Here is a 26417-nt window from a genome sequence, read left to right as displayed (position 1 = left end):
AGAAGGCCCCTGGCGCGGTCCACTACCCCGCGCGCTCAACGTATAACCCTCGTCACACTATTCAATTAACCCGGCGATTAAACTAAATCCTAATCCAAACTATAAAACTAAAGTCAAAATACGATTTTGTCCTTTCTCCGGGCCGGCCCATATGGAACAGTGCATGCACCTTTTCCGCAGGGGTACGCTGTCCCCGAAGGGAACAACTGGAAAATGAAAGGTCAGATTCAAAACAGATCAAATCATCTGTTCATAATATTGTTATCTTCTTCCTCACTTCGGGAACGAAGACCTGCGCCATGTTGCAGAGGGGAGAGGAATCCGGAGAAGGCGGCAGCAGCCTGCTCGACGAGATCGAAGCATTGAGCGCGGCGCTCGCGATCGTCAAGGAGCAGTCCGCGGTTCGTCGTCGATCGTTCTCCCTCGCCGGCGCGTACGAATCCAGACGGCCGGACGACGGATTGAAGAAGATCGATCATTCTAAGACGCGGCGGCTGTCCTCGTCGAGCTCCAGCTCGAGCTCGATCACCAGTTCGAGTTCGAATTCGTCTTCGATTTGGAAGTGGAAGCCTCTTCGCGCGCTGTCTCACATCCGCCACCGCAGATTCGATTGCCGATTCAGTCTTCAGATCCACTCCGCAGAATCGATCCCTCCGGCTTTGGAGAATCGCTGGCTCTGCGTTCACTGGAAACGCGACGGAGATGAAGTCGGTTTACGAAGCCGTCTCGCTCTGGTCTCCCGCGGCGCGGCGGAGTTCGAGGAGACGCTTGAGGACCGATGCGCGGTGTACGGTAGCAAAGGGGGAAATCCGCGTAATCCGACCAAGTACCAGGCGAAACCCTACGTTTTGCGCGTTACTGTGGTGGATTCGCTGGGCTACGATCTCGGCGATCATCACATCGATCTCACGCGGTTCTTGCCACTGACGCAGGAGGAATTGGAGAAGAACAGCTCCGGCAGGTGGAGTACCACGTTCAAGCTGTCTGGATTGGGGGAGGGCGGATTCATCCGCGTCAGCTTCTCGTTCTCGCTTCTGGACGGGGACGATCATCACGGGGCAGATCTAGCTTCCATTGGAGATTGTGGTGAATATCAGAGTAGCAGTCTGCGGGGATTTGAATCTCTTCCGATGGCAAATCATGAACAGATTGATCGGTTGTTTCTTCACTCTCACTCTATGAGCGGGATCAAAGTTCTTCACGAGGTATGGCCGACTCCCGAGTTTAGAGATCCGCCATCGCCGAAGGCGATGGTGGAGGAGCGTCCCTATCCTGAATTCACTGTCATCGAAAAGGGAATCGAGATTGTTGCAGAGGATGTGAAGGAAACCTCCAAGGATTTTATGAAACAGGAAGAAGCTGAAGAAGAGATAGATGATCGGAACGGAGAAATGGAGAATCTGGCAGTAATCAAAGACCAACCGGAAACGAAGCCTTCCCGCGAACCGTTGCCAAATCTCTCTATATTTGACACAGTGGAATTAGATCAACACCGTTCCGAGGAAAGGAAGTTGCCGATTCCAGACGATGAGAACGAGTTCTTGCGGCTTCTCGGCCTGGAGAGCTCGAGTTCATCATCAAATATCAAGGTTGAGGACGAACCAGATTCACCGAAGACTCGCCTTTGGAGACAGTTCAAGGATGAATCTCTGGCCGCAAGAGAGAAAAACATCTTCGATCAGAGCGAGCTGGACTTGACCGCATTTGAAGGTGACTTTGAAGTCTGTTCAACCCGTGGCAGAATGCTGGACGACGAAGAAGCAGAAGCTCTGATGAAAGAGCTGGGATTAAGCGAGAAGGTGTTCGAGCACACGCCTGCCGAGAGCCAAACCGGATTCGGGAGCCCGATCGAACTTCCCCATGACGATCGAGGCGATCCTGACTCGGACTGTCATCCCGTTCGAACCAAAGACGGAGGCTTCTTCCGTGCAATGGACCCGTCCATCTTTAAATTCACCAAGAACGGCGGTAAATTGATGATGCAGGCTTCGCGTCCTACCGTGATCCCCGCAGACATGGGCTCAGACGCCATGGAAATTCTTCAGTCTCTTGGCTCGCTTGGAATGGAGAAACTCTCGGTCCAGGCCAGGCAGTTGATGCCCCTGGAAGACATTGCAGGGAAGACTGCTAACGAGATCGCGCGTGAAAGGTTCAATTCTTAATTCTTTCACTACGAATGCGGCGCGATACTGATATTCTCTTGGCATTCTCCAGCGATCTCGACCGACCGAAGCTTGACGTCGATGCTGATTCCGTCACTCTGAGGGAGATTGCGCCGCTGGCGTTGAAGAAGATCGACGCCTTGTCGATCGAAGGGCTGCGGATTCAGTCGGGGATGGCTGGTGAGGATGGCGCTTTGGGAGCCCCTGGTTCGCAGCCGATCGATGAAGTTAACCTCGGAAGAGGATTGAACGGACTGGGGAAATCTCTGGAGGAATGGAAGATCGCCGATCTAGAGAACAAACTCACGGTGGCGTTCATGGTGCAGCTTCGAGATCCAACGCGGGACAACGAACCAGTCGGCGCTCCGATGCTTGCTTTAATCCGAGCAGAGCGGTCTGATGAGCATCATCTCGGATCGGCGACTAGATTCAAGATCAAGGACGCGCATCTCGCTGGGGCGAGATCGGAGAGGAGATTTTGGGCGAGTTCTCAGCAGGAACAGTCCGGATCGCGATGGCTACTCGCGAACGGGATGGGAAGGGGAGGGAAGCACCCGCTCGTGAAGCTCCGAGCAGCGGCCATGGCGACGACGAAATCCTCCTCCGACATCATCTCCAATTCCCGCGATCGCGACCATCTCTGGAGCATCTCGAAGCTTGCGGACGATCGAGGAGAGCTCGCAGCTCTGAGCCCGAGCATCTCCCGAAACCCTAACATCGTTCTTATGTAGCCGCGAAAGGGAACAAGAAGGTGGAATTTTGAATTAATGGGCCGGTCGTTATTGGGCCGAACATTCCAGAAGCTCGCGACGCGGGTAAATTTTTTTTTTTGGCTAATTATTTGACGCTACAGATTTAATACGATAAAATATTTTCAGCAAACGAGCTGGCACGCCACGCGACATGACTGACGTGTCCCCAAGCTGCACCAGGTAGGAAGCGCAGAACAGGGGTGTTATAGTCTTTTGACTATTTTTAATTGTACGGGATTGGGATTTTTGTGATAATTTATTAGGGTGGGAGTTTGAGGTTATTACGGGAAGGCCCACCCAAGGAAGGCAAGGTTTCCGATGAGGGAATGGGGAAGTAAAGAACTGAAGGTAGAAAACATGGAAAGGGAGAAATTATGGGAGGCGAGAGGAGGAATTGGCGTGTAGAATAGGAGAAATCGAAAGCCGGAAGAGTCTTCCGCACGAATTCTACTCTTGATCAGTGTTTTTTGATCTCTATGTTGTATGACCGTGGAGTCTGCGATTTCTCGTCTCCGCGGCGTTCACTGCTGATCGAGATTGGAGGCACGCTGCTTTGATGAACAATGGTTTGCGCATCGATCTCTCTTTTTTTTCTTTGTTTTTTTTTTGTTGCTGCAGTTCCGGTTGTAGTGGCATTAGTATATTTTGCTTCAGCTGGAAGATTCGAGGGGATCTTTAGCTTGGCTGTTGTTGGAAGAAACTCGTTTTCTCTGGATTTTAGTAACCGTAAATCACCTCCTTGCCGGTTCCGCTGGACTGAACTTAGGATAGTGTTGCCGTTCTGCACGCATTAGTCACTTTGTTAGCGTTCAATTACGTCAATCTTGGTCATTTTCTGTGGTGAACTCATTTTTGAGCTCGTATCTTCTCTCTGTTGGAGACTCCGTCGTTCTAGCATACGACTAATTTCGGTTATGCACTGGAAATATCTCCCTACTGCAAGATTAAAAAGTTGCCTGATTGTAATCAATCTTTCTGACTACGTCTGCTAAGTTTAATGGGGGACTTCTTCAGACTCGTCCATCTTTTGACAATCGGTGGTTATGAGACGACCAAGAGTTTTGGAGAAGTCAGGTCCTCGAAAGGTTTATGCATTACCCTGGGAAGTCGCGTACTCTTCTTGTGTCTGAATTTATCTCGGGGGATCTTGAAGAGGATACTGCTTTCTTGATTGGGACTTTTTTTTTAAATAGATTGCACCATGTGGCGGTTTCCTAGAAAACCCCTTATGCGTTTGTGCTATGTCAAGATCTCATCTTTCCTGAACTTCTTAGATGGTGAATTGTATGGTATTATGAGTCAATTGGCAGAATATTTACTGAAGAATGGGCAACATTTAAATGAAAACAAGGACACAAAAAATTTGCTCAACATGCCTTCTCTGAGCCTTTCGGCTTGTGGGGTATTGTTAGTCGAAAACGTTCTTTGAGACTGCGAGGATGTCTAAGTGATCCGTTCATCACCCATCATTTTTTGAAAAGAACATTATTACCTCTCTTGCATCTCTGCTTGTTTGCTGAAAGGTAAATGAGGGGCAGATACAAATCTGCACTACGTCAATATGCTGAAGCTTGTTTGACGAATGAAAGGAGCCCGAAGGGTCCTATCAATTGTCAATCAATTGAACACGATACGTATCTTGGGCAAAATTGTCATTTTTCTGCATTTCTTTTGTCGATGTAAGTTTGAAAAAGAAGCAAAGTGAATGGTAATTATGAGGGGGGCTGATAGTCATTCATCCCAACAAAGGCAGCGCTGTGGATGCACACAAGAGTGAGAACTGGTTTTCCTTACTGTTGTCTATTTTAAAATGATAAGGAGGTTAGAACTTAATGGGGTTACAAACCAAACATTTCAATCTTTTGAATAATTAATGTATTGATTTCTTTCAAAAAATAAAGCGCATGGTATTGATGCCTTGAACCTTTGTTTAAATAAACTATAAGACCCCTGAATCAGTTATGGCATCACAATATTCCTCAGGGGAGTTTAGTTTTATTGTGATTTTTCCTGATGATTATCTGACCTTTCGCTGGCCACGATTAAATATTTCCTCAGTTTTCTACATAGGAATAGTATATTTTTGGAGAATATTGTATGACCTTATTTTCAATGTCATATTTCTTTTTAAAAGAAAAAAGGAAGATTACCCCAGATCAGTAATTAGACCGTTCCCTGTGGCATCTTTAAGAATGATTGTTTGCGACAAATGATCCACCTCTCCGCTTGGTCAAATGTTGTCAAGCAATGATCTGTTTTCACATGTACTCTGCCATCAATTCCTGATTTTCCCAACTTAAATGTATCTGAACGTCGTCATTGTATAGTTGTTATATGCGTTGTCAATTTTGGACACTTATTTTCTCCTCTAGTGTCTCCAAGTTTTGAATCTCACTCGCTTTCTTTGTCCACTCTCTCACATACACACTCTTTCTTTGCGGATATATCGTACAATTTGGGAAAGAGGATCAATCACAGGCAGCATAATTTGTGTCTACAACCTCCCTATGATTTGTCCGAGTTTATTTTGCTCTTGTTTGACTGGATACACAAGACCCTGTCGTAGCTTGTTGAATGGATAGTTATTCTTTGGCTTAGGAGATCTGGGATTTTGCTGCCCTCGTCCCCAAAGTAGTATTCACTTGATGACAGGGAACTTATTATGTGTCTTTGCCAGACATCAAGGCAAATTTTGCTATGCTTTTTTCTTGTTTAATATTTTTCAAGGGGAAATTTTTCCTGGCTCATAACATTCTGAGACACCCTGTAATTAAACGCACATGCATTATTCCTCATAAAAACTTTAATCATGAATGATCGGAGAACATCCCTCCAACTTTTTTTATGACTATAATCTTTATGTCATTATATAGTGGGTGTGAAATGGGTTAGGAGATGCGTGACTTCCCACTCCTTTTTGGTGCTAGTGAACGGCAATCCAGAAGGCGGTTGGATCCATTCCCAAGGGGGAGTTAGACAAGGTTTCCCCATGGTACCATTGTCCTAGCAGTAGACGCTTAGGCTACCTGCACGGTTGATGTTTGCGCTTGTGGCATGCTGAAATGCTTTCAAAACAGAGTGTTTTCCATCAGGCATTCCACTCCTTCTATATGCATAGGACACCTCTTTCTTCATGGAAGGTTAAGGGAGGAAGCTTGCAACCTGTCAACAATCCTAGACCTTTTCGCAGATTTCTCGGACCTGCAGATCAATTGCATCAAATCTGTTTTTGTGGGGTTTGGCCTTTCGTAGGAAGAAGAGGTTCAATGTTCGGAAGCTTCGGGGACACCCATTGGGGCACTTCCTATGCGATATCTGGGATTGCCCATGATGAGGAGGAGGATGTCGAGCAAGGAATGGGCAACAGTGATCGAGAAGGTGGAGAGGTGATTGGAGGGTTGGCAAAACCGAGTCTTATCAAGAGCTGGCGGACTAGTATTGTTGAGATCGGTGCTCTCTGCAATACCGATATTCTATCTGTCATTTTTCTTTCTAATGGGGTTTGGCGGTGCCTAGGATCATTGATGAAGCGTTTCTTTTGGCAAGGCCCTGGACTAGGGGGGTAGAAGCAGACCGAGTGCCATCTTGTGAGAGGTGGTTTGCTATTTGATGGAACAAGGAGGGTTGGGAGTTCTGCATCTATAATACATGAATACGCCAGTGCTGGCAAAATGAAGGGTCAGGTTTATGGGGTGGGGGGAGGACATGGTTACGAAGTTTTTGAGAGATAGTTTTAGTCTGGGGTTGATCTGGGAGGAGCGGTCGAACCCAATCAGAGGTGCATCCATGTTCTGGCAAGGATTGAGACAAATCTTCTCAAGACTTCAATGGTTTTTTTGCACCCCATTTGGGTGACAATGCAATATTCCACTATTGGACTGATGATTGGTCGGCCAGAGGCAAGCTAGGCAAGGCTTTTTTCTTGACTATTTGTGTTAGCAAGGAACCCCCAAGCCCTGGTGCAAGATTGTTGGGATGCTGCATGGAACCCGATTGCTGAGGCTGCCCTGTCGGATCAACAAATGGTGAATTTCCTACAAATGCAGCTTTCTTACATCTTAGATCCACAAATGGAGCTCGAGACAGCTGGATGTGGAGGGGTTGGTCGTTTTCAGTTTGAGACGCATACAGAAGGATCAGAGGGGATACTACAGAGGAAGACCGCACTATTACTACTTTTTGTCAGTTATGGAAGCAGAAGGTCAAATTAAAAATTAGGATCTTTGGATGGCTGCTCATAGAAGACGACTGATGACAAGAGTCGTACATAATCACATACTACCGGTCACAACGGCAGTGTGCCCCATATGTGCACAGGGTGATGAAGACTGCGCACACCTATTCTTTGAATGTCCGTTTACCGATGTTGTGTGGAGATTGCAACATTTCATGGGGGCAGATGTGACCTCTGACGAGGCACTTTGGAGCTCCTCTGGGAAGGCACGTGCAGTGGATGGTCGGAGTGGGGAAGAAAACTCGTGGTACTTTGGGCAATATGGCTTCACCAGAATGATGTTGTGTGCAAGGGAATGATTGTTTTCTTATATACCATTCTGCATGATGTGGACAGTTGTTTCCTATTGGGCGGTAGAGGGGGAAGGTCGATTAGGGAACCAAAATGGTCAGACATGTAATTACCACGTTCATATAACTGGGTTGATCACCATTTTCGGTGATCTTCCCCTCAATTCTTCAAAAAAGTCATTTTTTATGTCACTCAATTCTTATGTATTTTATTTTTTATCTATCACTGTCCACTTTATGTGGTGGAAAACGTGAAGAAGGGCAGACCTAGATAGACAAAGAGGAGAACACAAGAGAGATATGCCCAAACAGGATCTTCGACCTGACTGATCTTGGACTCCATGGGAAGGAGAGAGATGCCAGAGAGAGAGTTATATTCCATGCATAAGCTCTTATTCATACAGTGCGTATCTGGATCTATCCTCATTTCAGTTGAATCCGGATCCATTAGTTACAACAGCTCGTAAATAAAGGCCTTATATGCAACTGCACGAAAATAAGTGTTAATTGTTAAAAATAAAACAAAGTGTTAATTCTATCCATTTATCTTTTAAATTGAATCTAAACACTAATTTTTTTTTCACATAAATGGAAACTAAATCAAATTATGTGAATGGTGCTTGTAGTCTCTCGTTGTGCAGGCGGCACCGGTCAATATTGCTGTTGCCTCGCATGTGTGGGTTGAGGATCCAAAATTGGCTTGGATTAATGGAGTGGTTATCCAAATTAGTGGTAATGAAGTGCTCATACGGACAAGCTCTGGAAAAACGGTAGACATCTAAAATTATTCTTGTCTGTTTTGCATTTTCTTTGCTTTGAGAGTGCGCATAAATGAGGGGATTTATTTGAGGTTTTTTCGCCTCGTCGACTTTTGCCATTCATTCTGCCTGATTTAAGGTTCATGGGGAAGTCTTATTTTTGTATATTTTCCAGGAGAATGTTATTCACTCTTTGACAGTTTTGGTCCTTATGTTTTTTGTGCGTTTATTGGTAATTTCTCTGTTAATTTAGCCTTGGGTTAAAGACACTGAGTTATCAACGAGCCTTTTTGGCACAATTTTTTTATGTATACCAGTGCGATTTCTTCTGCCTTTCTAGGCGATCAGTTTGTCACGTTATTTGCGGACATTGGTTCCTTCATTTCTTCAGGGTTTACTACAGTTTGCATGTAAGAGTACCCTATTAAGCATTTTTTTACCCTTGGCTTTGCTTACTAGAGACCACGAAGGTCATACTGATAATATTCCAATCCGCCTTCTGTTCTAAATCCTCTGTGTCAGGTGTTGGCTTTGCTTCGTCCTCGGTCACTTCTGTCCTTTAGTTTTTTGCCTTTAGTTGATGGCTTGGCATAAAGTGTCGTTTGCTTTTCTTCAAAAAAATAAAATAAATAAAGTGTCTTATGCTCAGTATGAACCAAATAGGAAGTCTCTCCTAATTGCCGGAATCTCTTCGGACTCTATTATTTTTCTTTTGAAATTGTCAATATTTTTCATTACGTTCTATCCATACCTTTGGTTCTTAACTTGTCCGACAGATTTCTGCGAATATCTCCAAGGTTCTCCCAAGGGATACAGAGGCTCCACCTGGCGGATTGGATGATATGACAAAGTTATCCTATCTACACGAGCCTGGAGTCTTGGAGAACCTAGCCACTAGATATGAACTGAATGAAATATACGTAACATCCCCTTCCCCCTCTTCTCCTGGTTTTTCTATGTCGTCTTGAGTTGTGAAAATTTCTTAAAGATTTATTATTCTCTCGTAGACGTATACAGGGAGCATATTGATTGCGGTGAACCCTTTCCAGAGGTTGCCTCACCTATATGACACCCATATGATGGAACAATATAATGGAGCAGGATTCGGGGAATTGAGTCCCCATGTCTTTGCTGTTGCAGATGCTGCGTACAGGTAATGGCTTATTAATTGAGGTTCTCACTGGACTGTTCATTTGTTTCTTATTTTTTTATACTTACCTTCCAGGGCTATGATAAATGAGGGTAAAAGCAACTCCATTTTAGTCAGTGGAGAAAGTGGTGCTGGGAAAACAGAAACGACTAAGATGATCATGAGGTATCTTGCATTCTTAGGTGGAAGATCTGGAGTAGAAGGACGGACCGTCGAGCAACAAGTTCTTGAAGTAAGTCTAGAGAGCCTTCTCAACACCATTTGAATAATTTTCGAAATTCTCGGTGTGGTCTTTTTTAATTCTCTTCATGTCGGACTGTAGTCAAACCCAGTTCTTGAAGCGTTTGGGAATGCCAAAACTGTTCGAAACAACAATTCGAGGTAGCTTTTTATTTTTCCTTATCCCAGATTTGTTTGTTCTCTCTTCCATACTTGCAATAACACTTCATGGTCCTTTGATGAAACCATGTCAAAGTCGCTTTGGAAAGTTCGTGGAGATTCAATTTGACAAGAATGGACGGATATCTGGGGCTGCTATTAGGACATACTTGCTTGAAAGATCTCGTGTCTGCCAAATTAATGACCCTGAGAGGAATTACCATTGTTTCTACTTACTGTGTGCAGCTCCCCGCGAGGTGACATTTCCTATTTCAGACCTACTCTTTTATTGTTGCATTAAATCGTTTGGAGGTTTATAACCTTTCCTTTTGAGATATATTAATATGAACTTACATCCTATGGAAGGTTATAGAAAGGTATAAACTAGGAAAACCTGAATCATTCCATTATCTCAACCAATCCAAATGCTACAAGCTGGACGGAGTAGATGATACAGAGGAATATCTAACTACCAGAAGAGCCATGGATATTGTTGGAATTAGTGAAGAAGAACAGGTCAGTGCCCTATGGCAATAAAATACGTTTTATGTATATACATTTCTTCGTTGCTTTCACTAAACCACAATTCATCTTCAGGAGGCCATATTCAGAGTTGTAGCCGCAATACTTCACATTGGAAACATTAACTTTGCGAAAGGGGAGGAAATTGATTCATCTGTCATTAAAGATGATAAGTCAAGATTCCATCTGAATACAACAGCTGAACTTCTTCGGTATGCCGCCTGTGATTTATGATAGTCATCACCGTTAGTGTTCAGTCTTTCCTAATAATTTTTATCCTTCATTGTGGAAAATCTGTGACAGCTGTGATGCGCAGAGTCTCGAGGATGCTCTGATTAGACGTGTGATGGTGACCCCTGAAGAAGTCATCACCAGAACTCTTGATCCTGCTTCTGCTATTGTCAGTCGAGATGGTTTAGCCAAAACAGTATATTCACGTCTATTTGACTGGTGAGGGTTATCGGACTTGTAAGTTTTTTGGTGATTCTATGTCCAGTCCTTGTCTTCGCTAATTACTAACTTGATTTGTACAGGCTGGTGAATAAAATTAATAGCTCCATTGGTCAGGACCCAAATTCGAAATCACTAATTGGAGTACTTGATATCTATGGTTTTGAAAGTTTCAAAAATAATAGGTGTGCTCTTCGCATTTCGACATCATATATTCAGGCCAGCGTTGGCGCTCATCATTTTTGAGCTAATTTTCATGATGGTTTTTAATACAGCTTTGAACAGTTTTGTATCAATTTCACAAATGAGAAACTTCAACAGCATTTCAACCAGGTTTGATTTTAGCCGCTTTTTTATATAAGGCTGGACGAGATTTTAGTTACGTTTTTAATGTCTGGCACGAATGTGCTATTTCTGATGAATGGTCTTTACTAATTACCTTGATATCAGCAAGTTTTCAAGACTGAACAAGAAGAATATACAAAGGAGAAGATTAATTGGAGCTACATTGAGTTTGTTGATAACCAAGATGTGCTCGACCTGATAGAGAAGGTGAGAAAGAATTTTTTTTTTTGAAAGTTGTGGTTGTGTTCGATCATATGTTGTCATTGATTTTCTTGGAAGAGCTCAGGTGTCTGATTTGCAAGAGTCTTCCATTAATGAGCAATAGTTTTTTTTATTATTTTTTTTGTACTTTGGGGAAGGGACTTGTCTTACTTTAGTCTCATGTGCTTGATGGATTCAGAAACCCCAATGGCTCTTCGTCATAATGAGCGCATCATGAATCTGAATTCTGTTGTCTTTTTTCTATATTTAGGATAAGCTGAATCTGAATTATAATCCGTGATATTTTCATTATGGTCGCCCTTTTCAGCTTTTTTTGGAGAGAACTTTTCAACTTTTTTATGAACTGAAGGATGCCAAAAAGGTGTTTTCGGTGACAATACCTTTTGTATCCTCAGTTATGTTGTATCGTGGGATCATGCCAGACAGAATCTAGAGATCTATAGAGAATTCGAACAACATGCTGCTTGCGAACGAAAAACAATAGTTATGACCAGAGCCCTCAGAAAACATATGTTCCCGGATACCATCTATAAATACTGAGTAGCCCTCATTTAGGAGAGCAGTCAACAATTAAGGTAAGATTGGCTGCTAAGATCACCGTCAAGATCCTCTTTGTCTCGGTCCTACCCCTTGATCATCCAATGATTCCCGACCCAATTTGGACATTTTTGGCAGGAGAGAAGCAAATGGCTGGGGAACACTTTTGGAGACAGTAAAGTTACAATGGCTACTTAAGCAAATTTTGACATTTTTCTTTTGTTTCGCTCTTGGAGTTAAACTTCTCATTGGGGATGCAAGCAGCACCTTCAGTGCAATATAAGAGATCTCTCGGGATCAGAGGAACTGCGAGAGGAGAGGGATGAGTTGATGAAGATTCAGAGCCCTTTTTTTTGTTGGTGCGGGAATTATTTTCAAAAGCCATGCGTGATTTCATTAAAACAAGGGGGGTTCCTCTTTTCCATTTTAATACACATTTTTTTATTATTTTGGGTCTTCAATCTGCAGAACTTTGGTGATGGACGTGATGTCTTTGTTTTGGTGTATGACCAATGGCTGATAGCTGCAACTAATGCTTTTAGTTCTTTTCCTCAAAGTGAAATATTGGGAAATCCAATAAATGCCACTTCACCTCTGAGTGTAGGCTTCCGCATTAAGCAAGAACTTTGGGGCCTTGTAATGACTACCAAGCAACAGGCTTGTTTCATTCTCCCCCCTATAGGATCGCAAGATACGGGTGACCCGCATCTTTCATAAAAGGATGTATCCGGATACATTTTCGGTGTGAACTCTGTGCACAAGAGGTGACCAGGACTGCAACCACCTATTTTTCAAAAAAAATCATTCTCCCCCATATGTGTAGTTGCAATCCAAAGATGGTAGTATTGCTTGTGTTGTCACTGTTGGGCCTACTGCGAGAAAAGCAGAGATAGAGATTGGCAAGGCCTACATGAGACTTCATTATCTGAAACATGAGACTTCATTCCCAGGGTAATTGAAAAGTTGTTCATTACGCTCCATTTGGAGGCACAAAAGATATTTTCTGTGGGAGAAAATGTATATCTTCGAGAGCAAAGCAAGTAGCGTGAAACTTATCTGGATCATGAGATTGAACCTTAGTTTTCGGGGATTGATTCGAAGCTCCTCACCCCTCCTGTAATTGATGTGAAATGAAGATCTTCTCCGGTTCCCCTCGTTAAGACTCTTTCCGTTTTTCCTCTGACTAGAAATAGCCCAAAAACCTTGCTACTCCGTTGTCAGAACCAGGCTAATGTGGGAGTTTGGAGCTGGGCTTCTCATACTTCTTTCGTATTTGACCTCTCTCTGAATCTTTGTGTATGTGACGTCAGGCTTTTGTTGTTCATTGTTAAAAAAATATCCTATGAACTTAAAACGATTTCATTCATTTATATCTGTAGATGGCATACCTCTATCCGGCATAGCTTAGACATCATGGTTACCCACATGTTTCTACCATTTTGTTTGTCATCATGGTTCTCTTACTGACCACTGTCTTGATCATGGAACTTTTGTTCTCCAGAAACCTGGTGGGATTATTTCACTATTGGATGAAGCCTGGTATGTGGCTCAATGCTCTATGAGTTTCTTTTCTCGCTGCTCATTGCATAATTTCTGCAAAATAATTGGGGTTTATGTTGCGCACATGTGCTCATTTTCCTAGTTTATATACAGCATGTTCCCCAAATCAACGCATGAGACGTTTGCTACCAAGTTGTACCAGACATTTAAGAACAATAAACGTTTTGTAAGACCAAAGCTCGCCCGAACTGATTTCACCATCTGCCACTATGCTGGCGAGGTAATTGTGGAATTTTTTCAAAATTCTTCGAAATAAGAAAATAATGTAGCTAATTTTCTTGGCTAACCATTCAGGTCAGATATCAAGCTGATCAGTTTCTTGACAAGAACAAGGACTATGTTGTTGCAGAACATCAAGAATTGTTGGGCGTTTCAAAATGTCCGTTTGTTGCGGGTCTGTTTCCATCTCTTCCACTAGAAACATCGAAGTCTTCCAAATTCTCCTCAATAGGTGCTCGCTTTAAGGTGAATATGATTCGTTTCTTCTTTTTGATCCACGATATTTGGATTTCTCTTTTTCTGGAATTAATGCGGATGATACATAGACTTTTGGCAAAATAGTTCGTCTGATTTCGGTTATTGATGGCTCCATATAGGTAGCATTTTTTACTTGTCGTAGTTTTCCTGAAGTCCCATCATTTTGGGTGCGTTTCATTTGAGAGATTAAAGAAAGATTAAGTGTCAAAGGATTGCCCTCCAATACTGCACTAATGATTTTTGGATGGGGTTTGATATCAGGAGCTAGCACTGTTGGTAGCCTAATGAACTACTTTTCTTGTTTGCTACAGTGTACCACTAGGGTATTCAAATATTATTGGCAATCTTTATATTCTTGCCTCAAATCAATTGAGTTTTCATGTTGCTTTGTTCTCTTCTCATGTTTACAAATCATGTTCTTCCCTATTATCATATGGTAGATTTGTATCCTGTGTTCCGTGATGACTTCTTGGTGATCCGATTGTCTGCATTACTATTGAACTTCATTGTGTGTGCTCTGTCATAAAACTTGTGAATGACATATCTCTTTATCATTATCATGTTCCTTGTATCCAGGTTAGTCTAAGGTTTTTATGGTCCGAAGAATATAAATATCCTGTCATCATGTGTCTTTCACTTTCTCATTATGCTTAGTTATTGATAGAGGCTTTGATATCGTTATGCTTAATTATCGAAGATGAAATTCTTGGAGAAAAGGAGAAGATACAATATATTGAGAAATAGAATACATTTCGGGAGGTGGCAGTTCCTACATTTTCTAAGGAGCATCTCCCACAACTATCGGTTCTCTCATCCTGATTAGCCCGTCCACACTCTCCATCCTCCTCTCTCCTCCTCCTTGCCGAATTGGCCCTGGAAGGTTATATCTACATGCCTATGCGCATTTACAGGGGACGAGGATTGTATCAGTTATGTGCTGAATTTTACTGATCTCAGCCTTAAATACAAAAATTTTCAGGTTTCCATTGCACATTATGAATGACACCGCATTCCCAGTGTGATGATTTATTATTGTGTTATATGTGATTTTCATGTTAAACTTGGTCTATCTCATTGCTACGAGATGTACTGAACTATTGCAATCTATCGTCCTGGAGCAACCTGAGACCTCTAGGGTTTACAAGGAGAAAACCTAAATGAGCCCAAATAGGACACTTGTTTAAATACCTGTTACAATGTGTTGGTCCCGTAATTAAGTCATAAATGAGCCTAAATAGGGAAACGAAAGAGGTTCAAAATTTTAAATGGGATGGACCTATTCACTTGTGGCCCAATATCCATTACATAATGGCACAAATAAGACAATGAATTACGAGGTTTGCAATTGTCTAACAATCAGAATGCTCTATTCTGTGGCCATTCAATGATAAACTAATTAAATTAAACTATTCTATGTTCAGTGTAATGTTTCGTACTTGTTTACTCGTCTTTTCCATGGTTGTAGACAACACTATTCATTCATATGTAAGTGTTAACCCTAGGAGGGGGAAGTGGATCAAGAGAGATGGAGTGAGAAGGAAAATAGAATAATGTACCAAAGATGTTACAAGAAGAGGGTATATATATATACCCTAAGTGAGAGAAGAGAGATAAAGGGCTAATGGGCTTATAGAACAGGGCCCATTAGCCCGATATAGGAATATATCACTAACACCCCCATAGCGAAGTATGGATGTCTTCCATACCGAGCTTGGACACCGCACGTTGGAGAAGTGGACGAGAAAGTCCCTTGGTGAGGACGTCCGCCGCCTGATCAGCGGATGCAACAAAGTCAAGATCAAAAATCCCTTCGTCAACACGCTCCTTAAAGAAGTAGCGATCACGCTCCATGTGCTTTATCCGTCCCTGCTGGCCCGGATTTAAGGCCAGTGCAATCGCTGACTTGTTGTCACAGTAAAAATGGATGGGACGGGAATACTCCACCCGAAGATCGTGAAGGATCCCGTAAATCCACTGACCTTCGGATGCCCCATCGGCGAGCGCGCGGAACTCAGCTTCCGCGCTTGAGCGGGATACCTTGTCTTGCTTGCTGCTCTTCCAGCTGACTAGGCTGCCAAAGATGAACGTGCAGTACCCGGTGGTGGATCGGCAATCCACAATCGAGCCGGAAATCTGCATCAGTGTACACTTTCACTTTTCTGTCCGAACTCCGAGGAAGAGCAGTCCTTCCCGGGCAACCTTTAGGTATGCAAGTACCGGTGGGCGGCCTGGCGATGAACCTCTCGGCGAGTGCATAAACTGACTAAGTAAGTTGACTGCAAAGCTGAGGTCGGGCCGAGTGTGTGTCAAATAGAGCAATTTCCCCACCAGCTGCTGATACTGATAAGGATTCACCAGTGGAGAGTCCTCCCCTTTGCCCAATTTGACGTTGGGATCAATGGGAGTGCTCACCGGAGCACACTCAGTCATACCAGTCAGGGTGAGCAGGTCAACGGCATACTTCTGCTGCGAGACGAAGATCCCCCGGGGGGAATAAGCCACCTCAAGGCCAAGGAAATATCTGAGGAGGCCGAGAGTCTTAATCTCAAACTCCTTGGCCAGGGCAGCACTGAGACGGACAGCTTCGCAGCATCGAACCCGTGAGCAAAATATCATCGACGTACACTGCCAGGATAGATACACCGGTCGGCTGATGACGGAAGAACAATGAGGCATCACCGTTGCTCTGAGTATACCCTTCGCTTTCAGAACGGAGGAGAAACGGCCGAACCACATCCGAGGTGACTACTTCAGTCCATAGAGGACTTCCGCAATCGACAGACGGTGCCGGGAGGACCAAGGGTGTACCCCTCGGGCTGCTTCATATACACCTCCTCCTTCAGATCGCCATGTAGGAAGGCGTTCTTCACATCAAACTGCCGAATCCCCCAATGGAAGTGAGCTGCCAATGCCAAGAGAAGACGAACCGTTTCCATCTTCGCCACCGGGGAAAAGGTCTCGAAATAATCCACTCCATATGATTGGGTGAACCCCCGAGCGACGAGGCGAGACTTGTACCGCTCCAGGGTGCCATCCGCATGATGTTTCTTGGTGTGGATCCACTTGCAATCCACCACCCTCTTGCCAGGCGGAAGGGGACCACATCCCACGTGTGGTTCTTGAGCAAAGATTGCATCTCCTCGTCCATCGCCGCTTTCCAATGAGGAGAAGCGATAGCATCGGCTACACGGCGAGGAATGGGATCCGACTCGATGCGAGTGAGAAACAGCCGGTAGGGAGTACTCAGCCGGTCGAATGAGAGAAAATGAGATAGAGGATAGCGGGGTGTGCGAGTGCACTGACGAACCCCCTTCCGAAGGGCGATAGGCCAACCCAGCTGTTCCTCATCATCGATAGAGGGCTGAGCGGAATCGTCCGACGGAGGATGAGCGGAAGCGAGAGGTGGGGGAGACAAAGGTGCGGGAAGGGAAGTGGAGTCACCCGCACAAGGGAGGATAGGATCATCCTCGGATGGGAAGAAAGAAGCCAACTCACCGGGAGGAGAGGAAGAGGACTCACCCGAAGAGGGGAGATCCTGTGAGGACGGAGCTGGAGAATCCTGGCCAGTGAGAATGCCCGGGGGAGGAGGCGGCAAGGGTGCCGGAAGCGAAGGAGGAGTGGACAGCACGTCCAAGGACCCCTCAGGTGTCACCGACGGAGAAGAAAGGACATCAACGGGAAAAGGATCATGGAGAGACGAGGGTGGCGTTGGAGCAGTGGGCTCCACACTCGGAACAGGCCCCAAGTGGGGAGCTGAAGGAGCCTCATCCAACGGGAGGCGGGATGAGGAAGAGTAGTCCCCGAAGTAGGGTTCATGCTCGGCAAAGGTGACATTTGCCGAGATGAAGAAACGCCTTGTGGGCGGATGGTAGCACCTGTATCCCTTCTGGAGGGATGCGTAGCCGACGAAGATGCACCTCAGAGCACGAGCATCGAACTTCGTCCGTGATGGAGAGGTATCGTGGGCGAGGCGGTGCAGCCGAAGACCGAGGAAGGAGACCGCCCGCAGAGAAACATCCGAAAAAGTCGCATTCATCCGGTCCAGGGGGCAGGAGAACACCAATGTAGGGGAAGGAAGACTATTAATGAGGTGGGTACTCGTCAAAATCGCCTCACCCCAATACTGCCAAGGCACCTGGTAGTTCACCAACAGCGTCCGACGGTGGAAGTGACATACCCAATGCGGCGTTCTGCCATACCGTTCTGCTCTGGCGTAGCTACACATGAAGTTTCGTGGAGGATTCCACGATCCGCAAAAAATGAGGCAAGTGCGGTATTGACGAAGTCGCGGGCATTGTCCGACCGGAACCGCTGGATACCACGACCAAACTGAGTCTGGACCATGGCGCAGAAATGTCGGACGGTGGATGTGACCTCTGACTTCGTGGTCAGCGAATAGACCCACGATACCGGGTGGCCTCATCCACAAAAATCACGAGTAGCGGTGCCCCCTCAGACTAGGCTGCGGGCGGTCCCCAAACATCACTGTGAACCCGATACAGCGGACTCTTCGTATGCATTTCAGAGGAGTAAAGGAAGATCGACGATGCTTGGCCAACTGACAGGCTTCGCAAACAACACTCGATAAGTCGAGTCCTGTACATAAAGAAGGAAAAACTCGCTGCATAGTAGAAAAAGGAGGGTGGCCAAGCCGCTGGTGAGCCAACTGGAGACGTCCTCTACACTGCTCGTCGGCTGGTCGAAGTGCCCGGTGCACCAAGAAAGTAGAAGAGCGCCCCCCGTCGTCCAACAGTAGCAGTCCATGTTCCCGCCTAATCGGTGTAGTCCTTCCCACCTTGTCAGACAGAAACATGCCGTCAGGTTGGAGGTGAAAGGAGCACATAAGGGCATCAACAAGACGTTGCGGAGACATGAGAATGGCCCGCAAATCAGGCACATGGAGGACGTTGTTGACCACACCGAGGCCATCCACAAAAACTGCCCCGATTCCGGCCACCCGGAGACGTCCACCGCCCGCCGTAAGAACGGTACGGCTCTCACGATGCCTCTCGTACGATACAAACCGGTCATTGAAGGGGGTCATATGCTCGGTGGCCCCCAAATCAAGAACCCACGTAGTATCAGAGACGAGAGGTGAGTGAAGAGCCGTATGACCACAGTACCACTCAGAGGAAGGAGAGGGCTGAAACGCACCAAAACCGCCGAAGTAGGACGTGGACTGGGTCTGGGTCTGAGTCTGAAGGGCAGCCATCTGGGACTCCATTTGGTCACGGAGACGAGTGAAGTCAGCCTGGAGTTGATCGATGGTGGAAGCGGAACTGCTCGTGCTGGTGGACGTGGCGGCAACCAGGGCCTGTCCGTCGGCGACTTCCTTCTTCTTCTGCTTGTGCTGGAACTTCGGGGGAACACCATGGAGTTTCCAGCAGCGGTCACGAGTATGCCCCACCTTCTTGCAGTAGGTACAACTGGGGCGAGTCGTGGAGTCGGAAGGTGTCGCCAAGAGGGCCGCCGAGTCAAGGGCCGGCGCCGACGGAGTCCCATGGAGTGCAAAATGACTTTCCTCCTCTAGGAGTTCCGGGAGGAGCTCGTCGATGGTCGGGAAGCCTTCTTTGCGATGTAGGGCGTTGCGGCGAATGTCATGATACTCGCGGTTGAGGCCATTGAGGAACCCCATGAGTCGCAAAAGAAGAACATCTTTCCAAATTTTGCACGTCACATCGTCAGGCGGTAAGTAGTGATCCACTTCGTCCCACAATTTCTTGTGGGCTAAGGCATAATCGGAGATGCTCATTGTGCCTTGACGAAGGTTGTACGCCTGTCCCACTAACGCAAACAGTCGCCAGTAGTCGTTGTCTCGACCACAGTACGTCTTCGCTTGATCCCAGAACCCCTTCACCGTCGTCGGGTAAGGAAAACGCTGCCGAAAATCATGGGACAGCGTATGCGTGTAGAGCCACCCCAGGACAAACTTCTCTTCCGCATTCCACGTGGCGTAGTGGACATGCGTCGGTTGGAGCGGAGCCTCGGTGCAGTGCTTGAACAGGAAACGTGATTCCAGGGTGGTTTGGACGTAGCGGGTCCATTCCAGTAGATTCGGGCCCCGAAGGGGAGATTCGGGGACCGCTGGGAGGGGACTCACAATTTTGTAGGAGAGAGGCTTCTCGAGGAAATCGGCATCTTCGAACGGCATGATGTCAAGTTTTGGGTGCGGGACGGCAACCGGTTAGAGGGGCGACCGGCGTCGGAGAGGCAGACGGCCAGAACAGGGCCTGGAGGACGTAATGGGGCCGTCCAGGGGGCGGATGACGGAATGGATGACGAAAACAGTCTCGGGATGACGCACAGATGAAGAGGATGACGGAAAAATCGTCCGGATGACGGTTCGGACGGGTCGGTTGACGGTTCGGACGGTGATCGATCGGATCGGATCGAATGACGGGTCGGACGGGATCGGATGACGGTTCGGACGGGATCGGTTGACGGATCGACTCGGGATGACGCGCCGGGATGACGGTTCGGCGCTTGCTGCGGCTGCTTCGGCTGCGGGCTCCGGAACGGCCGTCAGACGCCGGAAATCGAAGGAGGAAGACGGTATGGAAGATTTTGAGGATGAAAATCGGAAGAGGAACGATTTTAAACCGAAAAAATGACTGGAATGAAGAAGAAATTGCGGAAGCGGAAGGGGAAGTTCCGCAAGAGAATGGAGACGAAGTTCCGCGTGACGAAGATAGTCTGCGCGGGGAATGTTCGTCCGGTAGAGGGATCTCACTCCTTAGAGAGCCATTGGCTCTGATACCATGTTAACCCTAGGAGGGGGAAGTGGATCAAGAGAGATGGAGTGAGAAGGAAAATAGAATAATGTACCAAAGATGTTACAAGAAGAGGGTATATATATATACCCTAAGTGAGAGAAGAGAGATAAAGGGCTAATGGGCTTATAGAACAGGGCCCATTAGCCCGATATAGGAATATATCACTAACAGTAAGGATGCAACGACATGTCTAAAGTTATAGTCGGACAATTTGTTTATAAAATCTTTTGGGATATTTCGATGACCATTTGTTTTCATATATCCTCTGTTTGATGATTATTGATTTATAAGATCTTTAACCTGTCGGTTCATTCTGATTGCCTTTGCTCATCTTTGCTACCATAGAAAGTTCTTTAAATACAATGAACCGTGCTGAAGAACTTCCATTATGGTAAAATTTGGCAATTATTTTTCTGAGTTGCAGGACTTTCCCATTATTTTAATTGACTATTTTATCTATATACCCATAGTGGTTATTGGCCGCATGCATTTTATTTACTTTGTGCTGAGCTATCCTTTTGCATCAAATTTCAGCTTCAACTACAAGCATTAATGGAGACCTTAAGTGGAATGGAACCACATTACATCCGATGTGTGAAGCCTAATAATGTTCTCAAACCCGCTGTATTTGAAAACTTCAACGTGATTCAACAATTACGATGTGGTGTAAGTATTATAATTACATTTCTCTCCAGTTAAGGCTTTTCTCTATCCCATTACATGCATCAATCTGTTGGAGGACGTTGTAAACTTCGTTTTGATGTTTCAGGGAGTCCTGGAAGCCATTCGGATCAGCTGTGCTGGGTATCCAACTAGGAAGACATTTTACGAATTTCTTGTTCGGTTTGGGCTTCTTGCTCCAGAAGTTTTAGATGCAAAGTAAGTGAGAGTTGTGCAATGTCCAACTTGTTTTTAATTTAAATTCAGCTAATACAGTTTCCATTGACTGGATAGCTCTGATGACAAAGTGGCATGTCAGAGGATTCTGGATAAAATGGGATTGAAAGGTTATCAGGTGAGACCAAAAATGATAAAACTTTACAAGTTGATTTTCTGTGCTTTATTCGCTCATTCCCCACCTGTTGTGCTTTCATGAATATCTTACGCTACATTCATGTTATTATCAGATAGGTAAGACCAAAGTATTCTTGAGAGCCGGCCAGATGGCTGAACTGGATGCAAGAAGAACAGAAGTACTGTCCCGAGCTGCAAGAGTTATCCAGAGGAAAATCCGGTCACATATTGCCCGTAAGGAGTTCCTTGTGCTACGCAAGGCCGCGATATATTTGCAGTGCTGCTGCAGAGGTATCCTTTTTTTATTCTAATTATTTGATTTCATTCCCCGAAATCTGTGCATTAATCTGCTGTGGTGCCTTCTGATCGTTTATTTTTCTTAAAATTTCTGTAGCCACTTTGGCGCAAAAACTATATGAGAAAATGAGGCATGAAGCAGCGGCTAGGAAGATTCAAAAGAATTTATGGAGGTACTTTACCCAGAAGTTGTATCGGGAGATAAGGAATTCGGCTGTGACATTGCAGACGGCATCACGAGCAATGAGTGCCAGGAAAGACTTCAGGCTCCGTCAACAAACAAGGGCAGCTGTTCTCATTCAGGTTTGTTACTGTTGATTTACAGGCAAAGAGTGTGTCAATTTTTTATTTCAGCTTTGTATCGTAGAGGCTGAATCACCAACAAAACCTATTTAGTGTAGATCTGAAATACTTCTTTGGATCACGATGTACATGTCCTCCGCCTCCGTCTATTCATCGTTTTTGCTTTCTTTGTGGTGCTTTCAGGCTAAATGGCGTTGCCACCGAGATTTCATGTACTACAAGAACTTGAAGAAAGCTTCAATCAGATTCCAATGTGCTTGGAGGCAAAGGCTTGCAAGGGGGGAGCTGAAAAAGCTAAAAATGGTCTGCCCTGGTTGCTCCATGCCCTGATTATCTCTTGGTGGATTACACTTCATTTTTGTTGATAACTGTAGGCCGCAAGAGAAACTGGAGCCCTCAAAGAAGCTAAAGATAAGCTTGAAAAGCGTGTCGAAGAGCTTACTTGGCGTTTGCAGTTAGAGAAAAGATTGCGCGTGAGTACTCTTTTCTTGTGGATTTCATGATTAGTATTTATTCCGGTTTAAGTTTCTCTGAATTTCTTCCTATCAATCTGTAATTATATAAATACATCTCCCCAATCGTGGCTATCTTATTACAGGTGGACCTTGAGGAGGCCAAAGGGCACGAAGTAGCCAGGCTACACGAAGCATTGCAGGAAATGAAGAGACAAGTTGAAGAGGCGCAATCCCTTGTCATAAAGGAGAGAGAGGCTGCACGCAGAGCCATTGAGGAAGAACCGCCTGTCATTAAAGAAGCTCCGGTGCTGGTCCATGATATTGAAAAAATTGGTGCTCTTACCACACAAGTAGAAAGCCTCAAGGTACCTGCGAAACATCATTTGGCTCTTTTTCCCCTGAAAAATGTATCAATCGATTTGTCATTTTTTATTTCATATGCAGTCTTGGATTGTGCTTTTTAGCTACACTAAGACCTTAATATTTGTGACGATTGCAGGCATCCTTGCGATTAGAGAGTCAGCAAAAGGATTTAGCCAGACAGGCTTGCACAGAAGCAGAAGCCAGGGCAAATGATTTGGCCAAGAATCTTGCGGACACAGAAAGAAAATCCGATCAGCTTCAAGAAACCATCCAAAGGTTTTTTCCCCGCTTCTCACCACATTATATTATTCCGTGGGCCTGTTTATTTGTGCACTAATTTACATTTTGTTATTTTTATGCGAATTGTCTGAATTTTGGGGGCTGCGTTGTCCAGGCTAGAAGAGAAGCTCTCAAACTTGGAGACTGAGAACCAAGTGCTCCGCCAGCAGGCACTTGCAATTTCTCCAACTGGAAGAGCATTATCTGCACGACCCAAGACAACAATCATTCAGGTAGCAAAGTTTCCCCCGATTTTAGTCTCGTGTTCTTTAATGGGAAGTTGATACCATGTATTACTGGACCAAACAGCAAAGGACCCCAGACGGCGGAAGCGCGTTCTATGGTGAATTGAAACTGCCTCTGGTGAGTCAAGTTTTTCCCGTTTTTAATTAATTTAAATAAATTTTCACAACTGTTTTTATTTATACATTCTTCCCAATGAGCTCGTAGGATTTTACTCCTGCAAATACTGTGCGCGACCTGGATGTTGAGGAGAAGCCTCAGAAATCTCTCAATGAGAAGCAACAAGAGAACCAAGATTTGTTAATCAAAAGTATATCCCGTGATCTCGGATTCTCCGGGGGAAAGCCTGTTGCAGCTTGCCTCGTGTACAAATGCCTTCTCCAGTGGAGATCCTTTGAGGCGGAGAGGACAACTGTCTTCGATCGTCTAATACAATGCATCGGCTCTGCCGTCGAGGTATACCCTTTTCTGCACTCAATACTTATATTTCGCTGCTTCGCTCTTATTTGGTAGTTTCTCTTCTCGCCAAAGACCCAAGACAACAACGATTCACTCTCCTATTGGCTCTCCAATTCAACCACGCTTCTCCTTCTCCTGCAACGCACACTCAAAGCCGGTGGCACTACTGGGTTGACCCCTTACCGGCGAAGAACACCCTCGGCCTCCTTCCTAGGGAGAATGTCTCAAGTAAGTCAAAGCCAACTAAGTTAGACCTGGTAACTTTGACTTTATCATGGTAATGTGTACACAGGGACTTCGCGGGACTCCTCTGAGTGGTGGTGACAGTGGTATTCCATTCCTCGGGGGTAGGATGATTGGGGGGGTGCAGGATGTACGCCAGGTGGAGGCCAAGTACCCTGCCCTGCTGTTCAAGCAACAGCTGACCGCCTTTGTGGAGAAGATATACGGCATGCTGCGGGACAACCTCAAAAAGGAAATCTCCCCCCTTCTCAGCCTTTGCATCCAGGTGACATATTTCTTTTTCTAATTTGAAAAAGTCTGAGGCAAGACTTTAGAAGCTAGAGTTCTTCCAGAGCTGAAAGAAAATATGTCCGCGTTATTTCTTCAAGCTAATTTATGATACTGATCAGCGCGGTGGAGCCGCTTGGTTATGACAGCAAAATAGTCGTATTTTTTAGAGGGCTAAAAATCTCAGACTATGAGCCCGCGAAGTCTTGCCTCAGACTTCTGTAGGAACTTATTTGGCTTATTTATTCAATCAAATTTTCACTGATGTCGCAACATGAATCTTTTTTCTCATTTCTTGCTCTGTTACTTCTGCTCATAAATTTGCATCCTGCGTCTTCTTTATTTCATAATGTGTTTTTATCAAAAGACCTCTTTTTCTTATTTTTCTGTGTTGGAAAAAATAGGCACCGCGGAACTCACGGGGGAATCTGGTCAAAGGCCGGGGCCAGGCCAACGCAGTGGCCCAACAGGCCCTGATCGCCCATTGGCAGAGCATCGTGGCCATCTTAAATAACTACCTCAAAACTTTGCGGGCGAATTACGTGAGTAGACTAACCCATTTACAAAAACTCAATCGTCTACATTAGCAATTGAATCCGCTGACATGGCTAGTGCCATGTCTCCAGGTTCCGCCATTCCTTGTTCGCAAGGTCTTCACCCAGATCTTCTCTTTCATCAACGTGCAACTTTTCAACAGGTTACCAACTCATTTTACCTTTTTAATTTCTCAATTCTCGATGATCATCAGTCTCGTTCTTTCTTCAGCCTCCTTTTGCGTCGTGAGTGCTGCTCTTTCAGCAATGGTGAGTACGTCAAAGCCGGTCTCGCCGAACTAGAGCACTGGTGCTTCGACGCCACAGATGAGGTCCCCTTCTCTCTTCCCTCTCTCTGTTGCTCTTTCTTCTCTCCCTTTTATTCCATGTTTCTTTCTGTCTAAAACGTTGAATGTATACATACAGTTCACTGGGTCAGCCTGGGAGGAGCTCAAGCACATCAGACAAGCCGTCGGATTTCTGGTACCCAATCTACCTTTTTTCTTCTTATTTCTCCACCCTAAGCTCTAACCTTCATTTAATCAAACCCCAGGTCATACATCAGAAGCCAAAGAAAACGCTCAAAGAAATCACCAATGATCTCTGCCCCGTATGACATTCTTCTTCTTCTTCTCCTTCTTTTACGTCTCTTTGGCCTAATTTATTTCTCTTAATCTCTCGCTGTGTAACAGGTTCTGAGCATTCAGCAGCTCTACAGAATTAGCACCATGTACTGGGATGACAAGTACAGCACGCATAGTGTCTCCTCAGATGTACTCTTCTCCTTACTCTTATTATATATTATTTAAATGATGTTCTACGTGACTAATTTTAATACATTTTTTTGAAAAAAATACTAATTTTAATGCATAAACTGGGTTCATTTTCTGGGCAGGTCATAGCCACCATGAGGAATCAGATGACAGCCGAGTCCAACAGTGCTGTCAGCAGTTCCTTCCTGCTTGATGACGACTCCAGGTGAGGGCCCTCTATCTATATGTATATATATATATATGTTAGCCTTGGAAATGATTCTTTTGGGTGTATTCATTTTTACTGTGTTCTGCTGTGCAGTATACCATTTACCGTCGACGAGATATCAAAGTCGATCAATCAGATTGAAATCCCCGATGTCGATCCTCCGCCATTGATCAGAGAGAACTCGGGGTTTGCCTTCCTGACCCAGCGCACTGAGTAGCAGGTGGCTTTCATTTTTTCATTTTTTATATTTTCCCGCGTGGAACACTTTGATTGCTGTGGTTCCCATCGAAGTGGGCTCCGGCCTGGGCTCGTTTCTTGCGGGTGTGTCTTTACCTGGCCTGTGTATTATATTCATATTATTCTTGTGCTA

General features: G+C 45.2%; 2 protein-coding genes across 2 annotated transcripts; both read left to right on the top strand.

The window, feature by feature from the left end:
* Positions 1–274: 274 nt before the first annotated feature.
* On the top strand, positions 275–2930 carry LOC144703759 (protein PLASTID MOVEMENT IMPAIRED 1-RELATED 1-like). The gene is made up of 2 exons (XM_078576013.1): positions 275–2149; positions 2215–2930. The coding sequence occupies exons 1-2, from the start codon at positions 300–302 to the stop codon at positions 2891–2893; spliced, it is 2529 nt and encodes an 842-aa protein (XP_078432139.1). The 5' UTR covers positions 275–299; the 3' UTR covers positions 2894–2930.
* Positions 2884–26417, top strand: LOC144703758 (myosin-17-like). Its single transcript, XM_078576012.1, has 39 exons — positions 2884–2977; positions 3041–3480; positions 8065–8208; positions 8973–9116; positions 9204–9349; positions 9422–9578; positions 9669–9727; positions 9822–9981; positions 10091–10240; positions 10322–10458; positions 10550–10696; positions 10780–10881; positions 10972–11029; positions 11147–11248; positions 13302–13339; positions 13454–13580; positions 13655–13825; positions 21145–21276; positions 21380–21489; positions 21565–21625; positions 21738–21915; positions 22019–22224; positions 22408–22527; positions 22599–22697; positions 22823–23044; positions 23179–23318; positions 23437–23554; positions 23631–23684; positions 23772–24020; positions 24096–24251; positions 24316–24531; positions 24938–25075; positions 25160–25230; positions 25299–25398; positions 25493–25549; positions 25620–25676; positions 25759–25839; positions 25962–26044; positions 26141–26417. Exons 2-39 carry the CDS (start codon positions 3478–3480, stop codon positions 26262–26264), a joined length of 4617 nt encoding a protein of 1538 aa, XP_078432138.1. The 5' UTR covers positions 2884–2977; positions 3041–3477; the 3' UTR covers positions 26265–26417.

Source organism: Wolffia australiana, chromosome 5 (genome assembly GCF_029677425.1).
Source record: "Wolffia australiana isolate 7733 chromosome 5, ASM2967742v1".
NCBI lineage: Eukaryota > Viridiplantae > Streptophyta > Magnoliopsida > Alismatales > Araceae > Wolffia > Wolffia australiana.
This window is presented reverse-complemented; position numbering and strand designations above follow the sequence as displayed.

Coding starts and splice junctions, on each gene's coding strand:
- LOC144703759 (XM_078576013.1), top strand. CDS start 300: ATGTTGCAGAGGGGAGAGGAATCCGGAGAAGGCGGCAGCAGCCTGCTC. Junction 2,150..2,214: donor AACGAGATCGCGCGTGAAAG/GTTCAATTCTTA, acceptor GGCATTCTCCAG/CGATCTCGACCGACCGAAGC.
- LOC144703758 (XM_078576012.1), top strand. Junction 23,685..23,771: donor GTGAATTGAAACTGCCTCTG/GTGAGTCAAGTT, acceptor ATGAGCTCGTAG/GATTTTACTCCTGCAAATAC. Junction 24,021..24,095: donor GCATCGGCTCTGCCGTCGAG/GTATACCCTTTT, acceptor TTCTCGCCAAAG/ACCCAAGACAACAACGATTC.